This window comes from Marasmius oreades, chromosome 5 (assembly GCF_018924745.1).
Source record: "Marasmius oreades isolate 03SP1 chromosome 5, whole genome shotgun sequence".
Lineage (NCBI taxonomy): Eukaryota > Fungi > Basidiomycota > Agaricomycetes > Agaricales > Marasmiaceae > Marasmius > Marasmius oreades.
In genome coordinates this window covers 1,166,541-1,184,146 of record NC_057327.1, presented here as the reverse complement: position 1 = coordinate 1,184,146, position 17,606 = coordinate 1,166,541, and the positions used below count along the sequence as shown (strand labels likewise).

At 48.5% G+C, this 17,606-nt stretch overlaps 9 protein-coding genes across 9 annotated transcripts; 5 read left to right on the top strand and 4 right to left on the bottom strand.

Annotated features, from left to right (window-relative positions):
• Positions 1-2: 2 nt before the first annotated feature.
• Positions 3-1,393, top strand: E1B28_008431 (uncharacterized protein). The gene is made up of 4 exons (XM_043153236.1): positions 3-355; positions 411-656; positions 707-930; positions 986-1,393. The coding sequence occupies exons 1-3, from the start codon at positions 109-111 to the stop codon at positions 709-711; spliced, it is 498 nt and encodes a 165-aa protein (XP_043008520.1). The 5' UTR covers positions 3-108; the 3' UTR covers positions 712-930; positions 986-1,393.
• A 1,580-nt stretch (positions 1,394-2,973) lies between these two features.
• Positions 2,974-4,562, top strand: E1B28_008430 (uncharacterized protein). The gene is made up of 5 exons (XM_043153235.1): positions 2,974-3,364; positions 3,430-3,447; positions 3,506-3,774; positions 3,832-4,113; positions 4,173-4,562. Exons 1-5 carry the CDS (start codon positions 3,215-3,217, stop codon positions 4,186-4,188), a joined length of 735 nt encoding a protein of 244 aa, XP_043008519.1. The 5' UTR covers positions 2,974-3,214; the 3' UTR covers positions 4,189-4,562.
• A 15-nt stretch (positions 4,563-4,577) lies between these two features.
• On the bottom strand, positions 4,578-4,844 carry E1B28_008429 (uncharacterized protein; the record flags this gene model as incomplete). Its single annotated transcript, XM_043153234.1, has 1 exon — positions 4,578-4,844. One exon carries the CDS (start codon positions 4,842-4,844, stop codon positions 4,578-4,580), a length of 267 nt encoding a protein of 88 aa, XP_043008518.1.
• Positions 4,845-5,525: 681 nt separating this feature from the next.
• E1B28_008428 (uncharacterized protein) lies at positions 5,526-7,390 on the bottom strand. Its single transcript, XM_043153233.1, has 4 exons — positions 7,287-7,390; positions 6,508-7,232; positions 6,339-6,448; positions 5,526-6,280 (listed from the first exon to the last, which is right to left on the bottom strand). Exons 1-4 carry the CDS (start codon positions 7,316-7,318, stop codon positions 5,585-5,587), a joined length of 1,563 nt encoding a protein of 520 aa, XP_043008517.1. The 5' UTR covers positions 7,319-7,390; the 3' UTR covers positions 5,526-5,584.
• A 47-nt stretch (positions 7,391-7,437) lies between these two features.
• On the top strand, positions 7,438-11,628 carry E1B28_008427 (uncharacterized protein). The gene is made up of 7 exons (XM_043153232.1): positions 7,438-7,494; positions 7,550-7,866; positions 7,946-8,318; positions 8,367-8,738; positions 8,791-10,812; positions 10,866-11,116; positions 11,172-11,628. Exons 1-7 carry the CDS (start codon positions 7,482-7,484, stop codon positions 11,337-11,339), a joined length of 3,516 nt encoding a protein of 1,171 aa, XP_043008516.1. The 5' UTR covers positions 7,438-7,481; the 3' UTR covers positions 11,340-11,628.
• A 241-nt stretch (positions 11,629-11,869) lies between these two features.
• On the top strand, positions 11,870-12,939 carry E1B28_008426 (uncharacterized protein). The gene is made up of 2 exons (XM_043153231.1): positions 11,870-12,404; positions 12,455-12,939. The coding sequence occupies exons 1-2, from the start codon at positions 11,894-11,896 to the stop codon at positions 12,580-12,582; spliced, it is 639 nt and encodes a 212-aa protein (XP_043008515.1). The 5' UTR covers positions 11,870-11,893; the 3' UTR covers positions 12,583-12,939.
• A 638-nt stretch (positions 12,940-13,577) lies between these two features.
• Positions 13,578-14,063, bottom strand: E1B28_008425 (uncharacterized protein; the record flags this gene model as incomplete). Its single annotated transcript, XM_043153230.1, has 2 exons — positions 13,578-13,618; positions 13,682-14,063. 2 exons carry the CDS (start codon positions 14,061-14,063, stop codon positions 13,578-13,580), a joined length of 423 nt encoding a protein of 140 aa, XP_043008514.1.
• A 485-nt stretch (positions 14,064-14,548) lies between these two features.
• Positions 14,549-15,379, top strand: E1B28_008424 (uncharacterized protein; the record flags this gene model as incomplete). The annotated part of the gene is made up of 5 exons (XM_043153229.1): positions 14,549-14,561; positions 14,793-14,999; positions 15,063-15,133; positions 15,190-15,267; positions 15,332-15,379. 5 exons carry the CDS (start codon positions 14,549-14,551, stop codon positions 15,377-15,379), a joined length of 417 nt encoding a protein of 138 aa, XP_043008513.1.
• Positions 15,380-15,717: 338 nt separating this feature from the next.
• E1B28_008423 (uncharacterized protein) lies at positions 15,718-17,230 on the bottom strand (the record flags this gene model as incomplete). The annotated part of the gene is made up of 6 exons (XM_043153228.1): positions 15,718-15,872; positions 15,951-16,417; positions 16,479-16,672; positions 16,727-16,760; positions 16,819-16,865; positions 16,928-17,230. 6 exons carry the CDS (start codon positions 17,228-17,230, stop codon positions 15,718-15,720), a joined length of 1,200 nt encoding a protein of 399 aa, XP_043008512.1.
• Positions 17,231-17,606: the final 376 nt, after the last annotated feature.

Genomic DNA, 17,606 nt, shown 5'->3' with positions numbered 1-17,606 from the left:
AGTAATACCATGGGAAAGAACTCCCTTTTTGGGTGTTTCGTCACGCGTCATCTGTGACGCCCTTCGACGTGCTTGAACGCTCACCTCCCTCTTTCACTTACCGTCATCATGTCCTATCGAGCCACGCAGCATAGACCCGGCACATCTTCCCCAAGTGGTGGATCTCGAACGATTACTCTTACAGGAGCACCTCCTCGGGAAGAAGGGGAGGATGATTCTGGCTCAGGAGGACCTAGCAACGCACCGACCGTAGGTACCCTGAAGCTTCGTGGGGTTACTCGGAAAGCTCGACAGAAGGTTGTATGGAGTGAAAATGTTGTCGATAACGAGGGTTGTGGGAGGAAATCGTCAAAGAGTAAGTTCCGACCTCACCTTGATCAAAAACTATTTCGCTAAACTATATCTCGTAGTTTGCTGCATTTACCACAAGCCTAGAGCTTTTGACGAATCTTCAAGTGAAGAGGACTCGGATTCTGACTCTGATTCGTCTTGTGCCGGACATGATCACAATCACTCACGACGATTATCTGGTAGCGGTGAAGGACTGCAGAACAGAGTGAACGGCGGAACCATCGTAGATTATTCTGATGACTCAGACGATAGGAGCAATGCGTATGAGAGTGCCCCTTCGTCGAAGAAAGGCAAGCGAACTGATGGTACGTTTACCTGTCTGAAATTCACGCTCATCCTCTAATCTGTTTCACAGCTTGAGCATCATTCCAAACACACGTTGGTTACCCGTGATTCCACCTCTCCTCCATAATGACGATACACGTATAATCCAATCCTACCTCCGCCGCTTTTCTTGGCGGGTTCAGGTGGCCTGCGCTTCGGAGACTATCATTATCTTTCCGACAAGCGACTATTAATTCACGTCATCTCCAGGGTGATTCGGATCTCAATCAGCACCATACTTCCTCCTCAGTAAATGTATTCTAGTGTATTCTGGATTGTTTATAGTATACTCAAGTTGTTTTGTGTGCAGCCGTACGAAACATGCGTATTGCGTTGCGCTAATCACACGTAAATGAGCTGCGTTGTGCCAGTTCCCGTACTTCTGGCATCTTGACTTGTGGTATTATCGGTGACTGTCCACTGGTATTTCACTCTAATTCAAATAGTGCTGCTCTTTGCTTCTGGAGATGACTCGGAGGAGTGGGGAAGAAGCGTCAAGAGATCGACCAAAAGACCGATGAACTTCGGGAAGAAATCACAGAATTTTCTTACTCCAATCACCATCCTCCCGCCCAAAACTCTAGGCGGGGTCTTCACATTGCTTTCATTAGCGACCTCAAAAGTGCCGTGCAAGCTATCGCATACCAAACTCCGTCCACGTAACGATCCTCAGCGCACAACTAATATCAAGCTCCATGACTCGTATGTCATTTACCAAGCCTGCAGATTGCTCTCAGAGGCTCTCCGGGATATATTCCGCTTCGAGCACTTGTGTTTAACCACCGTTTATCTAGGCCTGCCTCTACAGTTCGTTCTTTAGCGTCCGACACTGAGCTTTCTTCTTCCTTTCGACTTTCCTGAGGGAGCACCCCTTCTCATTCATCTCTCTTTAGCGGGATGTCGGCTTCCGTGGAGTTCGAATGAAGTATCTAGTTTCCCTCGAATCAAACGTTCTTCAGTGAATCCTCTCCGGACTCGTCTCCTATCTCTAAACAGTTGAAAGACTTGAGTTGGGGTCGTGCCTGCCACTTGGAGCCCATCGGACCCCATGATGGTCAAGCTCTCTCGCATGCGCTTTCCAGGCTATGCGGGAAAAGCTTGCTAGTTGTTCGGAGAACGACGAGGATTGGCCTTCTTTGCACACCACTCGCTCACTCATTCCATGGCGTTGATGGGATTGGATACGAGTGCCGCCTTGAGTGCGGTTGTTCAATCAGTGCTTCATTGTCTATCTCTTCTGGAGTATGTGGCAGTCATTCAAGCGAGTGAGTGAATCCTCACTGGGATGGCGGCCTCGACGTGGCGATTTGGATTCGGAGTCTTGGTCAGAAATAATATCGAAGCAGGTTTGTTTCAATGAACCTGAATGATATTACCGGGCTTTTTCTGGGATATGGGACCAGATCATACAAGACCTTTCAAAGCGTGAGGAACTCTCTGAAGTAGTACGGAAATACCTCGAGCCGTGCAGTCATTCTCTCTGGCGGTGACTTTCCTTTGAGCTTTATACAAACGTCGTCGGGAGTCTGCAGGAAAGGACAGGATTCAGAAGGGAGGATGACCTACCCGTTTGCTGTATCCCACATGATCATCTTGAGGGGTACCAAGCTGAACAGCAGGATGAGGAGGGAAGAGCCGTACTGTTCGGTGGAACTGTTGTTCAACAACTTCGTGCGGTACATGGGGTACCGATCCTGAAACTTGTATTGAGGGGCTGTGAATCTCGTTTCAAACTGATTGAATGCTTACCTTGGATTCTACAAAAAGTGAAGGTTGTACTTGACTGACTCTTTCCATGGACGCAGAGCTAGATTCAATGAACAGGCAAAATCCTGAATGGAAACAGGGGGCAGTTCGAGTTGACGACAACCCTCCAGCCTTGTCTCCATGAAAACTCGACCTTCCGACTTCAAAGCGACATTTTGACAAGAGATCGTCGGACCTGGTTGGACAGCACTCCCTCGCAAAGGACAAACTCAGGCTCCATCCGTCACTTGCTTTTCTAATAGGGAGTCTCGACACTCTAGCAGCCTGATGACAATGGTTGGGCCAAAAATCAAGTACTGTCCGAACTGAGAGCGCACCAGTAGTATTCCGTGTACAACCTACGAGGTCCTTTCCATAAAAGTGCGTTAGCTTGAAGATACCAAAACTAGAAATGACCTCGAGGACGAATCTTTTGTCAAAATACTATCGAGGACATAATTGTCTTTACTTGGGCCGGCTATAAGAGGCAGGTGGTCCGAGCGTTGCTTTTTGTCTTTTTGATGCTCACGCGTGATACGCGACTTTCTTTTTGTTCTTTCTGCTCGCCATCTGAGGCACGTCGCACACAAAGACAAAAGAAAAAACCAGCAATTACTTTCCGAGCCTTTCACTTTTCCTGAACCGTCGAAACAAAAGAGCAACTTCCGACTTTCTCTCGCCGCAAACCTGCCGCAAATGGGTTCTCAAAAATCGTCATTGGCGTTTGGCTACCTCTATAAAAATACTCTCACAGAATGTTTTTCTCTATCTTGTCGCCTATTTTCTCTCAGTCATGTCTGCTGCAACTCTCTATCCTCAGCCCGCTGCTGCCAACTACCACACCCCCCCAGCTCATGCATCAAAGCAACGGGGATATCGTATCTGCGATCAATGTGGTGCCGTCGAGACACCTATGGCTAGATTTCGCCTCTGTGGGGGTTGCGTACGTCCCTGTCTTATGTTCGAGTCATTGCTCGTCGATCTGACTCTATCTTTCCTCTTCCCTAGATGACAACCCAATACTGTGTACGTTCTTTACTCCATTTGCTTCGAGAATCCTTTTGTAACTAAATCCTGTTGACAGTCACAAGAATGTCAAAGAATCCATTGGCCCGGTCATAAAGCCATTTGTCATCACACAAAATCCCAAACTGCCAAGGTCGCTGCCGTCTATGCAGTTTCTCCCGATGAAAATGTGGCAAAGAACCTCCGACGGTTCACCTCTTCGTACACCGGCCTTCTTGGATGGGCTGGTTTCCAGGCTCTTCAACTCAAACGTGTTCCTTCCAATATCCGACAAAACGCTCTTCTCATCGAGCTTACCCCACAACATCATCCAGAATCGCATCGTCGGTAAGTCGATCATTGATCTACCAAGTACCTCTCACGCTCAATCTCGATGTCATCCAGATTCTCAATCGCTGCGACCCACATTGTTTCACGGAAATACATCCGTGACCCACTCGTCATTAACGACATTCAGCGACGAGAGGAGCGCTGTCGCCAAAACGGCGGTATTGGCACGCTAGTCATTATTATCCAATGTGGTAATGTTTCTCAGGTGATGCCTGTCGAAGTCGACCCTCCTTCAAAGATCACTTGGGATACCAGGGAAGACTGGTTACAAGTTCTTCATCATTTCGTCAACTCTGGTCGGACAGACTTCCAACCGATATCGACAACGACTAGGGGGTGAGTTGTATTTCAATATTGTTATCGAGAACATAAGTGCTAACGTTACTCTATCAAAGGGTTTACTATGGATAGACACTTCGACCCTTCATAAACGCCTCTAGACCCTGATAGATTCCATCACGGATTGACGTCGATCGTCCCATTCCTTCTCGTATTCACTGTATTTTTTACACACCCTTCGGTTTCCGCTCGTCCTCTTTTTCGTATCTTCTTGGTTCAGGGACTCGATTGTCATTTTCGCCATTTCATCTTCGTGATACCCCTCTTACATACCCTACGCGGATTCAACTTTCCCATTGTACATGTACGCATTGCTTGTTCTCATCTGCTACCAATGTTGTTTTATTAGTAACTGTTCAATTATTATCTGTCCTACGGAATCATGTATGGTCACTGGCAGAATATCTAAAGTTATCATTATCGGAGTGGACACTGGCAAGGTGGCCTCAACGACAACAGGCTCACTTGGTGTAAGGATAAGTCTTCGCACCATTGATAGGTTGGAAGCGATAAGGTTCTGACTCCAAATGATTGAATTTGATCGCGAGCCTTGCCACCGCCAACATCATCAACAAGAAATACATTCCTTTCAAGATATCAAATCCTTCTCCTTTCAGACAGCTTACCATTGATACCCTCGCATGGTTCTGGAAAACAGATGGCTTTTCAGAGATGAGGTACTCGACAGTGGAAGACAATGAGACATTGAGCTTGGGGATAATTTGCATATTGGAAGGGATCTGTCGTGGTTCCGCGTAAACTTGGGGTGCTTTGATGTGTAGGACCTACCCTCATGATATAGATGGAACGTCCCGCCGTTATTATAGCTGTAACCATAGCCTTGGTTGTCTCATTTGCAATGGCACGTAAGCTTGCCCCTCGACAAAATTGAGAGCTGCTAGAAAGCGCAAAGCTCAAACTGAGGTAGGATGAGTCAGTAGTTTGGCTTTTTCAACCCCAACGCCATACATATTAGACCTTCTTCACTCCGATATCTGTGGCAAGCTGCTTTGTGCTGATGTGAGGATAGCAACATCAATATGTACAGCGATCTTGGACTGAAATGGCTGGAAGGGGTAATCGCCATAAGTACGAGGCTTCTGAACAAGCCGCAGCTATGTTGAAGCTACATGGGTGTACCCTCAGCTCTGCGTACTAAGGTCTCCTTCTCCAAGATATTCGTACCTTCTCTGTCACGGAGACAAATTAGAGACAAATTAAACGCGAAGTCATTGATGGAAGTTTTGCCCCACAACGTACTATAGCCCGTGAGCGATTGAGATTCTGCCCACGGGCTACTGGGCTTTGATACATGCCGAACTAGACATGCCGTATATCGGCATGAGCTCACGGCATGATTCTTTTTGTACTCGGTCTCCGATACTCAAGTACTCACTCCCGCAATGGCTGGCATGCGGACATTCTACATTGATTGATCTACTTCTATGTACATCTTTGTATTTTAAATCTAATCCTTCTTCAACAACGACCTCCCCTCCATCTCCTCCGGCTTCGGAATACCCATAATATCCAATAAAGTCGGAGCAACATCACAAAGAGCTCCGCCTTCTTCGTCTTCTTTATCCTCAATCATCTTGAATTTGTCCTTATCACCTGTAATGATAAGAGGTACAGGATTCGTCGTGTGAGCAGTATGCGGATCTCCAGTCTCTTCATTGATCATCTTTTCTGCGTTTCCGTGATCGCTGGTGATGACGAGAACATAGCCTTTCTCTTTACAAGCCTTGTACACCACACCAACAGCTTCATCCGTTTTTGTGACCGCTTCAACAGCAGCGTCGTATACACCCGTGTGGCCAACCATATCAGGAGGAGCAAAGTTGCACATGACAAAGTCGTGTTTGTCTTCTTTCACAAGTTCTGCGACTTTTTCGGCTACACCCAGAACGGACATTCCGGGGTCTTTGTCGTAAGTGGGCACTTTGGGGGAAGGGATCATGAATCTGTCTTCTTTGGGGAATTGTTTTTCGACACCGCCGTTAAAGAAGAAGGTGACGTGAGCGTATTTTTCGGTTTCGGCAACATGGGCTTGAGCGAGGTTTTGTTTAGAGAGCCATTCGGCGAGGACGTTGTCCATGACCTGAGGAGGGAAGGCGACGGAAAATGGATAGTCTACGCTGTAACGGGACATGGTGGTAATGTGCTGTGAGAGGAAGAGGGTTAAGGATGGAAATCTTCTTGTATAAAGGGAGGGAACTTACCAAGTCTTTGGGAACGTCTATTTTCATTGGTTTATCAGGAAGGCCAAAGACAGAGACGATTTCTCTCATTCTGTCAGAACGATAGTTGAAGAAGAAGAGTGTGTCGCCATCTGTTATGACGATCGATGAGCGATCGAGGGAGAAAAATCAGTTGAGAAAGACAGCGCACCTTTAATCCTCCCCTCTTCACCATTGACGATGATAGGTTTGAGGAATTCATCAGTGATATCTTTGTCGTAACTGGCTTTGATGGCGTCTACCACGGCCGAGTTGGACTCCCCTTCACCTTTCACCAAAGCATCAACGGCGATCTTTATCCTCTCCCACCTCTTATCCCGGTCCATAGCATAATATCTTCCAACAATAGTAGCAAGCTGAGCATAATCGCCTAGCTCGTTTTTGATGAAGTCGAGTAGATCCTGTGCGTACTTGGCAGATGAACGGGGAGCGGTATCGCGGCCGTCACCGAAAAAGTGAACATAAACGTTGGGTACTTTTTGTTCCTTGGCTGTTTCGAGCAGAGCGTAAAGGTGATTAATATGAGAGTGAACGCCACCATCGGATATGAGACCGAGGAAATGTAAACGCCCGTTTCCGTCCTTTGCGTGTTGGATGGATTGAAGAATGGTTTTGTTTTTGTGAAACTCTTTCTTTTTGATGGATACGTCGATCTTGACAATGTCTTGCCAGACGATACGACCGGCACCGATATTGAGATGACCGACTTCAGAGTTGCCCATAAGGCCATCGCTGAGCCCGACGGCAGTACCGTGGGCGGCTAGGTTGCGGACGTTGTGGTTATTAGAGATAGTGTCCATGTTGGTTGTATCTGCGGCGTGGATGGCATCACCTTTACCGCCAGATTTGTCGTTATGGCCCCATCCATCGTGAACACTGCAGGCGATGATGAGCAGGGAATGATGGGGATGAAGTTAACAGGACACTTGCATCAGGCAGACCTTGTTCTTGACTGGGGACATGATAGATGAAAGGGAAGAAAGTCTAACGCCGAAGTACTCTAGATCTGATACGGCCGCTCTGGTAAAGATAGCTCAGTACCTTGATCATCGTGGGAACATTGGGGGTTATTTAAAGCTCATTTTGACTCTGGGACTCTCCCTTTTTCCCTTTCCTCATTCATTCATGTCTTCCAAAGGTAGCTATCTGATCAATCCATCCATCCGTCTATCACTAACTCTTCCTTCCTGCAGCGATTCGCGAGTACGATGCCAAACTTTTACTCTCTTACTGGCTCACTCGCTCCCCTTTGATCAACCCTTCCCTTCAACTTGGTCCATCTGCAACCCCCGATTATCCTCGCGTTGCTCAGATCCTTTGTGACGAAGAAACCAGATCTCTCACTCCAGTAGATGCCCTGCCGCGATGGGTTTCCGAGTCTGGCATCAAACTCGTCGCAAAACCTGATCAACTCATCAAACGACGAGGAAAGGCTGGCCTTCTTGCTCTCAACAAAACCAAGGGCGAGGCCTACGATTGGATCTCTGAACGTGCTGGAAAGATACAAAAGGTGCAAAACGCGTCCGACGCGTGTTTTTCTTTTTCGCTTGTCGATCTTGTCGCTTATCGATCTGCTTGCTGATTGCTAGGTCGAGTCTGTTTCCGGTCCTCTCACTTCCTTCATCCTCGAGCCCTTCATTCCCCATCCGTCCAACACCGAATTCTACGTCTGTATCAACTCTTCCCGTGAATACGACACCATTCTCTTCACTCACGAAGGCGGTGTCGATGTCGGCGATGTCGACGCCAAAGGTCTCAAACTCAACATCCCCGTCACCACTTCCACCAAAACTCAGACTTTCCCTCACAAACAAGTCATCAAGGACACCTTGTTGACCCATGTCGACTCTGAAGAAAAGAAGGACGCTCTCGTTGATTTCCTCGTCAGACTCTACAGTGTTTACGTTGACCTCCACTTTGCCTACCTCGAAATCAACCCTCTCATCTGCTTGGGTTCCAAGGGTGAGCCGCAAACATAATATGCCCTTCTCGTTCTCATCCATCCTATAGACAGCAAATCTGGCAAGGTTGAAATTCACTACATCGACATGGCTGCCAAGCTCGATCAAACCGCCGAATCCATCGTCGGTCAAAAGTGGGCCATCGCACGTGATCTCACCATCTACGAGTCTTCCGGTGCCACTGGCGCTGCTACTTCTAGCGGTGGCAAGGGTGTCATCAATGCCGACCGTGGTCCTCCAATGGTCTTCCCTGCTCCCTTTGGCCGTTCCCTCACTAAGGATGAAGCCTACATTCAGAAATTAGACGCTTCTACCGGTGCTTCTCTCAAACTCACCGTCCTTAACCCCGAGGGTCGTATCTGGACCATGGTTGCCGGTGGTGGTGCAAGTGTTGTCTACAGTGATGCTATTGCTGCGGCTGGTGAGTCGAATCCTCTCAAGTACTCCTCATTTCACCCAACCCCCTCTCGCAGGCTTCGCAAGCGAGCTTGCCAACTATGGTGAATACTCGGGTGCCCCTACTGAAGGTCAAACCTACGAATACGCCAAGACCATCCTCGACCTCATCACCCGTGGTAACCCCCACCCCAAGGGAAAGATTCTCATCATCGGTGGTGGCATCGCCAACTTTACCAACGTCGCCGCTACCTTCAAGGGCATCATCCGCGCTCTCAAAGAATTCAAGCAACAGCTTATCAATGCTCACGTCAAAATCTTTGTCCGTCGTGGGGGCCCCAACTACCAGGAAGGTCTCAAAGCCATGAGACTCCTCGGTGAATCTCTCGGCGTACCCATTCGTGTCTTTGGTCCTGAAACCCACATCACTGCCATTGTTCCTCTCGCTCTTGGCGTCGAAGTTAAGAAGACCGTCTCCGTCCCCAAGAGCGTTCAACCCACCGCTCCTGGTTCCCCTCGTGAACCGACTGTTGAATCCGTTCCCGAAGACCCCGTCGGTACCATCAAGTCTGATGGTTCTCGTACTCAACCGGGGGACCAGATCGTCCACTTTGAGAATGCCACGACCTCCAATCCATCTAAACGTCCGTGGTACCTGCCATTTGATAATAACACCCGTTCCTTCGTGTACGGTCTCCAACCTCGCGCTATCCAGGGCATGTTGGACTTTGACTACTCTTGTGGTCGTTCCACTCCTTCTGTAGCGGCCATGATCTACCCCTTCGGCGGACATCACATTCAAAAGTTCTACTGGGGAACCAAGGAGACTCTGTTGCCCGTCTACACCTCGGTCAAGGAAGCCGTCGCCAAACACCCTGAAGTTGACGTCGTCGTCAATTTTGCTTCCAGTCGTAGCGTCTTGGGCAGCACCATGGAGATTCTCAAGACTCACTCCGACAAGATCCGGTGTATCGCCATCATCGCAGAAGGTGTACCTGAACGTCACGCTCGTGAGATCCTCTGGGAAGCCAATGAGCGCAAAGTCCTCATCATCGGTCCCGCCACTGTCGGCGGTATCAAAGCTGGATGTTTCAAGATCGGTAACTCTGGTGGTATGATGGATAACATCATCGCTTCCAAACTTTATCGAGCTGGTTCTGTGGGCTACGTCTCTAAATCTGGAGGCATGTCCAACGAGCTCAACAACATTCTCTCCCTCACTACCAACGGTACCTATGAAGGTATTGCCATTGGTGGTGATCGCTATCCCTCTTCGACTTTCATCGACCACTTGTTGCGCTACGAAGCCGACCCCGCTTGCAAACTCCTCGTTCTGTTGGGCGAAGTCGGAGGCGTTGAAGAGTATCGAGTCATCGAAGCCGTCAAGGCTGGTAAAATCCGTAAACCCATCGTTGCTTGGGCCATCGGTACATGTGCCAAGATGTTCACTACCGAAGTCCAGTTCGGACATGCAGGATCTTTGGCCAACTCTGATATGGAAACCGCAGAGGCCAAGAACCGTGCCATGAAGGAGGCAGGATTCCTTGTTCCAGATACGTTCGAGGATCTCCCTGTATTACTCGGGGAGGCCTATCAATCGTTGGTAGCAAATGGAACGATTACTGAAATTCCTGAGCGTGACCCGCCGGCTATCCCGATGGACTATAAATGGGCGCAGGAACTTGGGTTGATTCGTAAACCTGCGGCGTTCATCTCGACCATCTCTGATGAGCGGGGACAAGAATTGTTGTACGCCGGGATGCGTATTTCGGACGTGTTCAAGGACGAAATCGGACTTGGAGGTGTCGTTGCACTGTTGTGGTTCAAGAGACGTTTACCACCGTGGGCGACCAAGTTTGTTGAGATGGTATTGATGTTGACGGCTGACCATGGACCTGCGGTGTCGGGAGCGATGAATACGATTGTAGCGACGAGAGCTGGGAAGGATCTGATTTCTTCGTTGGCGAGTGGATTGTTGACAATTGGAAGTCGATTCGGAGGAGCTTTGGATGAGGCTGCCAGTATGTTCTCAAATGCGAGGGATACGGGCTTGACGCCGAGAGAGTTTGTGGATGAGTCGAGAAAGGCGAATAAGCTTAGTGCGTGTTCCCTCTTCCTTCATTCTTCTTCGTGTTCTGAATGTCGTTCTCAGTCTCTGGTATTGGCCACAAGATCAAATCCGTCAACAACCCCGATTTGCGTGTCGAATTGGTTAAGGAGTATGTCCGCAAAAATTTCCCGGCACACAGTCTGTTGGACTACGCGCTTGCAGTGGAGAAAGTGACGACGTCGAAGAAGGACACGCTCATTCTCAACGTCGATGGATGTATAGCGGTTTGCTTCGTCGATCTCCTTCGTGACAGTGGAGCTTTCACACCCGAGGAGGCTGATGAGTACATCAAGGTTTGTTTCTGTGTGCTCATTTTAACGACAGATCGCTAACGATATTCAATACTAGATCGGAGCTCTCAACGGTCTATTCGTCCTTGGTCGTTCGATCGGTTTCATCGGTCATCATCTCGACCAGAAGCGTCTCCGTGCCCCGCTCTACAGGCACCCAGCCGATGACATATTCATCAACATGGCGGACGTGTCGCAGCCTCGTGTGTTGGGGAAGATGCACTAAGAGCGTTGATTTCAAGTTATCGTGATTTTTTTTGCCTTTGTAAATTTTCGCTCGCTCGTCTTTCCTTTTTTCGCTTGCTTCGCTACTGAGGAAACAAAATAAAGAGATGTACATGATGACAACAAATCGTACCTCGCATGCCTGCTTAGAACTAGAACGTTGTAGTTGGTGGGTTGTGGAAACTAACTACATAGTATATAATGATAGTGGCTTCACGGCAATAGATAATTTCATCCACAATATTGATATTAGTGGGAAACCTGGAATTCTACTAAGCGGTACAAAACGGAATTTCCGACTCCACTGAGTCATCTATCACAGTTCCAAGTCTCATTTATTTCATATGTATTCGTCTAGGGATGAAAGGCGTCTTCTTCCGTTGTCCCATTTCGGGCCAATCTGTAGAAGAGAAGTAATTCGTATTCCTCTCGATTGATCTGTCCACTAGTGCCGACTTGAATTTGTTACGGCCCGAAGGTCGCACGTGATCATTGTGACAACCCACGCACGACGGCCTTTGGTCACCGTCCCCCACCCTCTTCTTTCGTTTCCTCATGACGACTCCTGCTCCAAACACTAGCAACAGTGGTAGAAGCACTGTACCCACACGAGGGAGTAACACTGGTGCAAACCAAGGGACAGGAACTCCAGTCATTATACCGACATCCGCTCCAGCTGGCCAAATCTCCTTCACCCAACCGCCCCAGTTCTCGACTTCCTTCTTTAAGATCGCACCTAGTCAACCCATTACGTTTGCCTGGAATGCCACTGGGATACTTGCCACGCCGACGTCGCTAACTGTTGAAGCAGTGGGCACAGACGGATACACCCACCTGGTTGGACCGTCAGACGGAAGGATTCCTGGAGGGGCAACGTCAGTGGTATGGGATGTATACAGTTACCGACAAACACATCAGGAGACACCGTTAGGGGTTGGACTCTTTACATTACGAGTCCACGATGATAGAGGGATGAATGCGCCAATCAGGGCAGGATATCTTACGCCAAATCAAAATCTGAAGTTTGCGTTGTACACTCCTCAATCGTACACACCGTTAGCTAGTGGTGCGTAGTGAAATCATTGTCACCTTTTGTCTCTGATAATTTTACTTTAGGCTGGAGCTGCAACGCTTGCAATGGCGCGTTGTCAAATACGGTCGGCAACCCGCTTTTCATGTCCCTTGTTGTCACATTCCTCGTCATGTTCCTCTCCGGATTCTCACTCATACGGCAGCGACGGTGAACCATTGGAGTTGAGCTGCTTACGCAGTCCTCATGATGGACGCTAAACCTTCCCTTTCCCGCTTTAGATGGAACATCGGCGCTGTCGCACCCCTTTACCACAGACTCTCCCTCTGTATTCCAGGTCACTCTTTGCGTTGGACTTTATCGATCATCATCGTACACTTCTTTTTATAATTGAAAGGTTATTCGCTGCGGTATGGAATATTAGTATTCCCTGCAGTTCAGGTTTTCCTTCCCGCTAGCTCGTTTTGTTTGGTGTTTGTTGAACGCATTTACATTTTCTCTTCCGAGTCGAAGCTACAATTTTGCTCATGACAGTATATATGTTTTCAATGCACAGATATGCATGATACGTCAGTTGGATCTCCCCAGTGGACCTCTTAAGTTTCCGATTTTAATTTTGCAGCTTCAACTTGAACCGGTGCTGCCTTTGTGGAACAGGGTGGAGTCGATATCATCGGGATCCTTGGAACTCTGATCCCTCGTGACGATCGAAAATCCTCAAAGACATGCCTCAGTCTCCTCCTCTTGCACAAGGTTGTGCCTTGATTACGGAGGGAAACGAGGGCAAAATGAATCCGATATCAGCAGAAGGAGCTATTTCTTGCGCAGAACACCCAGAGGCCATGCACGGGAACGAGGTTACGCCGAAGTGAAGGTAAGGCGTATGAACTGCCGTCAGTAATACAAGCGTCTTAATCTGGAACGTATGATCGGGTTCTTCAGACCGGGAATGCAGGCACCGGGACCCAAGCTACCGTGATTACAGTATCAGAGGGGATGAGATGGACTGCCGTCAAGGCCGTAGCATCTATGTTCTCTCGCCGTGTTCGAAGGCCGGAAGTTCGGTAATTTCACGTACAAGGTTGCAAAGTAAATGTGCAAATTCTTCCAGTGTGTAATGACTTTCCATCTACAAACTAAAAGAGATTTTAAGACGCGTTATGAGGCAAAGAAGATACGAAAACACACCATTAAGGCTGTGAATCCTTTCTAGGATGAATTCGGGAAAAGCTCTTCCCTCGTGGAGATACCTACATAATACATCGCAACTTGTAAGAACGTTCCGCAACAAGCCTAGAATAACATCTACTCACCGAGTTCCTCTCTAAGCCCTTTCGACTCTTGCAAATACGCCTGATACTGCGTGACATTCTCCACCTTCTCTCTAATCCCTTCAAAAATCCTGACTGCCGTCGAATAATCATTCACCCTTCTCGCAGCTCGCACAGCGGCATCTACAACTTGCAGCGACGGTACAAGGTCATGCGCAAAGCAATTATTCAACCCTCGTTGCACCTCAAAGAGATCCTCCGCGTTTTGGAAGAAGGTAACGTAGCGTTCGGAAAATTGTTCAAAGGTTTCTTGGTGCGCGTGGTTCTGACGAGTGAAAACGAGAGCTGAACGGGAGGCAGTTGCTGTTGTAAGATGGGGACGAGCAGCTGCTCGCAAAGCCTTGGCGACGACGGGGCGCATCATGGTTCGGGCAGAAGTCGGGGTAGAGCTTGTGCGGGAAAAAGGTTTCGGGGTAAACCGGAATCGAATGGAATTCAAATGGCGACTTCTCTGGGTAATGCAATGTATACATTATTGCTCAACGACAGTGTCCATGCACAAGGTAACCATTGATTTTCGAAACGGCGATGGTACACTACTAAATGATCTGTCGAACGCGTGACATGAACGAGATCGAATTCTCTTATCTGTACCGCTTCTTTCACTTCAGCATCATGCTTAAAGGACAGACACGAAGGGGACGAACACTCCTCAGCCGTCCAGAGAAGTTATAGGGCAGGCAAAAGGTCGAAGATCACAGAACAGACGGAGAAGAGGTATTTCCGGCAAAATCCGAGAGAAACTGTACAGCTCTCCCTTTCACCCACATGCCGAGCACCGGCACCAAACTCTAATTCCTACAATCTTTCCCGTCATCACCTTCCTCGTCCTCCACTTCTCCTCGAACAATGTCAAAACCCTGTGAGTTCCAGTTTACCTCAATTCCTCTGTAAACCGCATATCTGACTCGTTAATACACATCCTTTCGCGCCCTTTCTCGTATAATTTTCAATCTTCTATAAAACGCTTCTAAATCCTCGACTGTAATACCGAAATCGAAATCGACTCTTCGGACTTGATGCGTTCCTCAAACTCTATGATCCCTCGCACCACACCCTAATCGCGTTCCTTTCACTCCCGACCTTTCCTCAGCCGGCGGTGCTGGAAACAAGTTCCGTCTCACTCTCGGTCTGCCAGTAGGTGCAGTTCTGAACTGCGCTGACAACAGCGGAGCAAAATCCCTCTACATAATCGAACCCTTTGGTTTCGGTGCTCGTCTGAACCGTTTGCCTGATGCCGGTGTTGGCGATATGGTTGTCGCGTCGGTGAAGAAGGGAAAGCCCGAGTTGAGAAAGAAGAGTTCGTTCTCTTTCGGCGAGATGTGTGTCGGTCGTAAATGCTGATTCCTGTAACTCTCTCTAGCCATGCCCGCCGTAGTCGTCCGTCAAAGAAAAGCATGGCGTCGAAGAGACGGCGTGTTCCTCTACTTCGAGGTTCGTCGTTTCCGAAACCGCGTTTCATCCACTCACATAACCTGGGCCTTTTGTAGGACAATGCCGGAGTCATCGTGAACCCCAAAGGAGAAATGAAAGGCTCAGCTATCACTGGTCCTGTCGCAAAAGAATGTGTACGTCCTTGGCTCTTCTATCAACCTTTGGACTTCAGAATTCATCAACATCCCTCCCTTACAGGCGGATTTATGGCCGCGTATCGCATCCAACGCTGGGACGGTCGTATGAGTTCTATGAGGTCGCAGAGTTCATTGTCGTTGTCATGTATAGTTACTTCTTTTCTCCTGCAACCACTTGAAGTCCTTGCATCGATATATTCTACCTTGGATAAATCGGTCGTCTTTCAGCTGCTCATAAGTTGTAGGAAGTTGTAGGAAGAACGAACTCGAGCAAAGATTTATAATTCTACACACAGTGCTTCCGGTGATGCATTTGAGAACGATACATGAGCTAGAGCTCCCTCCCTCGCATCACTCAATCGAGGTCCAGTCTGACCAATCTTGCAAGTTCAAGGTATTCTTTTGCAATAGCATGAGGTATGTGAGGAACGTAATGACAGGACGCTCTCAGCAACCCCCGCGCTTCTCAGCTTCCTCCCGCATGTTCGCGTAATCGGTGGCTATCTTTTCTTTCTCCTCGCGAGCCTTGTTCAACGATTCCCTCAACGTTCTCGCTTCTTCCTCCAGCTCCTCTTGCAGTAGTGTGTCCTGATGTCTCGTTGCTATGGCGTAGAGTATGATTATCATCGACCAAGAGTCAGCGACCAAGAGTGAGTCAGCGAACAACACAAAACACATACCAGCCATCTCCTCTCGGAGGTTCTTCAGTTCTTCTTCGTGCTTCTTGATTTGTTCCCTGAGTTCGTTGTTGAGATAGGAACCAGCAGCACTTTCCGTCAATGTCTTCTTTTCATCTACCATCTCCTTCTGGATTTGAAGAGTGACCGGGTCTTTGGCAAGCAGCTTTGAAATGACTGCACGCGCTGACTCCTTCGTGTTTTGTGGATGTCGAATAAGTTGGGCTCCACCTTCAAGGGCCTGCTTGAGAAAGATGCTTTTGGCCCCCAATTGTTGTTCCCTCCTAGCCCCTTCATCCTGGTTCTCGAGCTTTTGCCACATCGTCGTAACGATGATGACGTTCGACATGGCATTAAAACCACAGAGCTGTTGAAACATCATCATGTTGCGCCTGGTGACACCGCTCACGCGATTATCCGTGATACGGTGAAGGTAGAGGACACCGGAGAGCTGAATGCCGTTCTTGTACCTGCGGTCGTCAAAGGAATCTCAAAACCTATTCAAACGAAAGTCACGGGAGAGATGCTCACGACTCGGCAAGGTAGAGAGCAATCTCCTTCAAGACGTCAGCGTCACTCTTGTTCGTGTCGTCGAACCCAGGCGTGTCAATCATGTAGACAGTACGACCGCCCATCGTGAAGGATTTGGAGACTTCGATGGACTGGGTGCAGGATTCAAGATCATTTCCGACGGCCATCCCCGCGTCGCAGGCTTTGTTAATGAACTGTACAGGAACGCGTCAGACCTTCGTATCGTGCATATGATGACGTCCACCCACGGTCGATTTTCCACTACCTGTGGCTCCCATAACGCTAAAAGTGTTCGGTGAGCACGATATCAGCGGCGGGAAGCGATTCACAGACGACGCACGCAATCAGGGCAGCCTTTTGCCGCTTCATGTTGTTCATCAGCGCTAGCTAGAGGTTTCGACACGAGTCAGACATCGTCGAGGCATGAGAAAATGGGAGGGGGGACTCACTTGGGACATTCCGGAGGGTAGATGGGACATGATTTGAGACGCTAAGGTTTCAACATCGTCTGAGTCTTCCGTGTCGTAGCTGTATGACTCCTTGTAGTTACGCGAGCCTTTATGGTTGCGAGTAGTTGCGCGGTTGTGTGAGTCGGTGGCATTATGTGAATCCGTCTTGTTGTGCGAGTCGGTGATATTGTGGGAGTCAGTTCTGTCGTGGGAGTCCGTTTGGTTATGTTGATCTCTACCAACATCGTTAAAGGTACCACCCGAAATATCGGATTGGCCACGATCTGCAATGCGGTAAGGCATAGTAATTTCGAAGAGAGGAACCGAGTGGTAAATGAAGTTTCAAAACTTGGGGACTCATGGCTGAGAACAGTCTCCTTTTATCTGCAGCGGCGAAGGACGCTTTTGGGGTTGGAAAATAGCGCGAAGTGATAACGACCTTTTGAAGAACCGTCCACAGAACACCAGTGCCTCCAATGGCAAAGAAATGTGCGGTTCTCTTTGCTACAAGCACATCAGATAGATGAGATGAAGTAAAGTTCTATCGATGTATTGAGTAATAGACGATCGACAGAGGTGAGGAGAACTTGTAGGACGTAGAACCTGTAGATGGCGGGATCTGCGGAGTATATTCCATTCACGCTTTCGCACATTAGCTCGATCAGATCGGGATAGTTAT

Excerpts from the sequence above, each read along its gene's own strand:
- E1B28_008431 (XM_043153236.1), top strand. The coding sequence starts at position 109 with ATGTCCTATCGAGCCACGCAGCATAGACCCGGCACATCTTCCCCAAGT. Across the intron at positions 356-410 it reads TGGGAGGAAATCGTCAAAGA|TTTGCTGCATTTACCACAAG; the intron begins GTAAGTTCCGAC and ends TATATCTCGTAG.
- E1B28_008430 (XM_043153235.1), top strand. The coding sequence starts at position 3,215 with ATGTCTGCTGCAACTCTCTATCCTCAGCCCGCTGCTGCCAACTACCAC. Across the intron at positions 3,775-3,831 it reads CATCCAGAATCGCATCGTCG|ATTCTCAATCGCTGCGACCC; the intron begins GTAAGTCGATCA and ends GATGTCATCCAG.
- E1B28_008428 (XM_043153233.1), bottom strand. The coding sequence starts at position 7,318 with ATGTCCCCAGTCAAGAACAAGGTCTGCCTGAT. Across the intron at positions 7,233-7,286 it reads AAGAACAAGGTCTGCCTGAT|TGTTCACGATGGATGGGGCC; the intron begins GCAAGTGTCCTG and ends CATCGCCTGCAG. Across the intron at positions 6,281-6,338 it reads TAGACGTTCCCAAAGACTTG|CACATTACCACCATGTCCCG; the intron begins GTAAGTTCCCTC and ends TTCCTCTCACAG.
- E1B28_008427 (XM_043153232.1), top strand. Across the intron at positions 8,319-8,366 it reads CATCTGCTTGGGTTCCAAGG|ACAGCAAATCTGGCAAGGTT; the intron begins GTGAGCCGCAAA and ends TCCATCCTATAG. Across the intron at positions 10,813-10,865 it reads GAGAAAGGCGAATAAGCTTA|TCTCTGGTATTGGCCACAAG; the intron begins GTGCGTGTTCCC and ends TGTCGTTCTCAG.
- E1B28_008426 (XM_043153231.1), top strand. The coding sequence starts at position 11,894 with ATGACGACTCCTGCTCCAAACACTAGCAACAGTGGTAGAAGCACTGTA. Across the intron at positions 12,405-12,454 it reads GTACACACCGTTAGCTAGTG|GCTGGAGCTGCAACGCTTGC; the intron begins GTGCGTAGTGAA and ends ATTTTACTTTAG.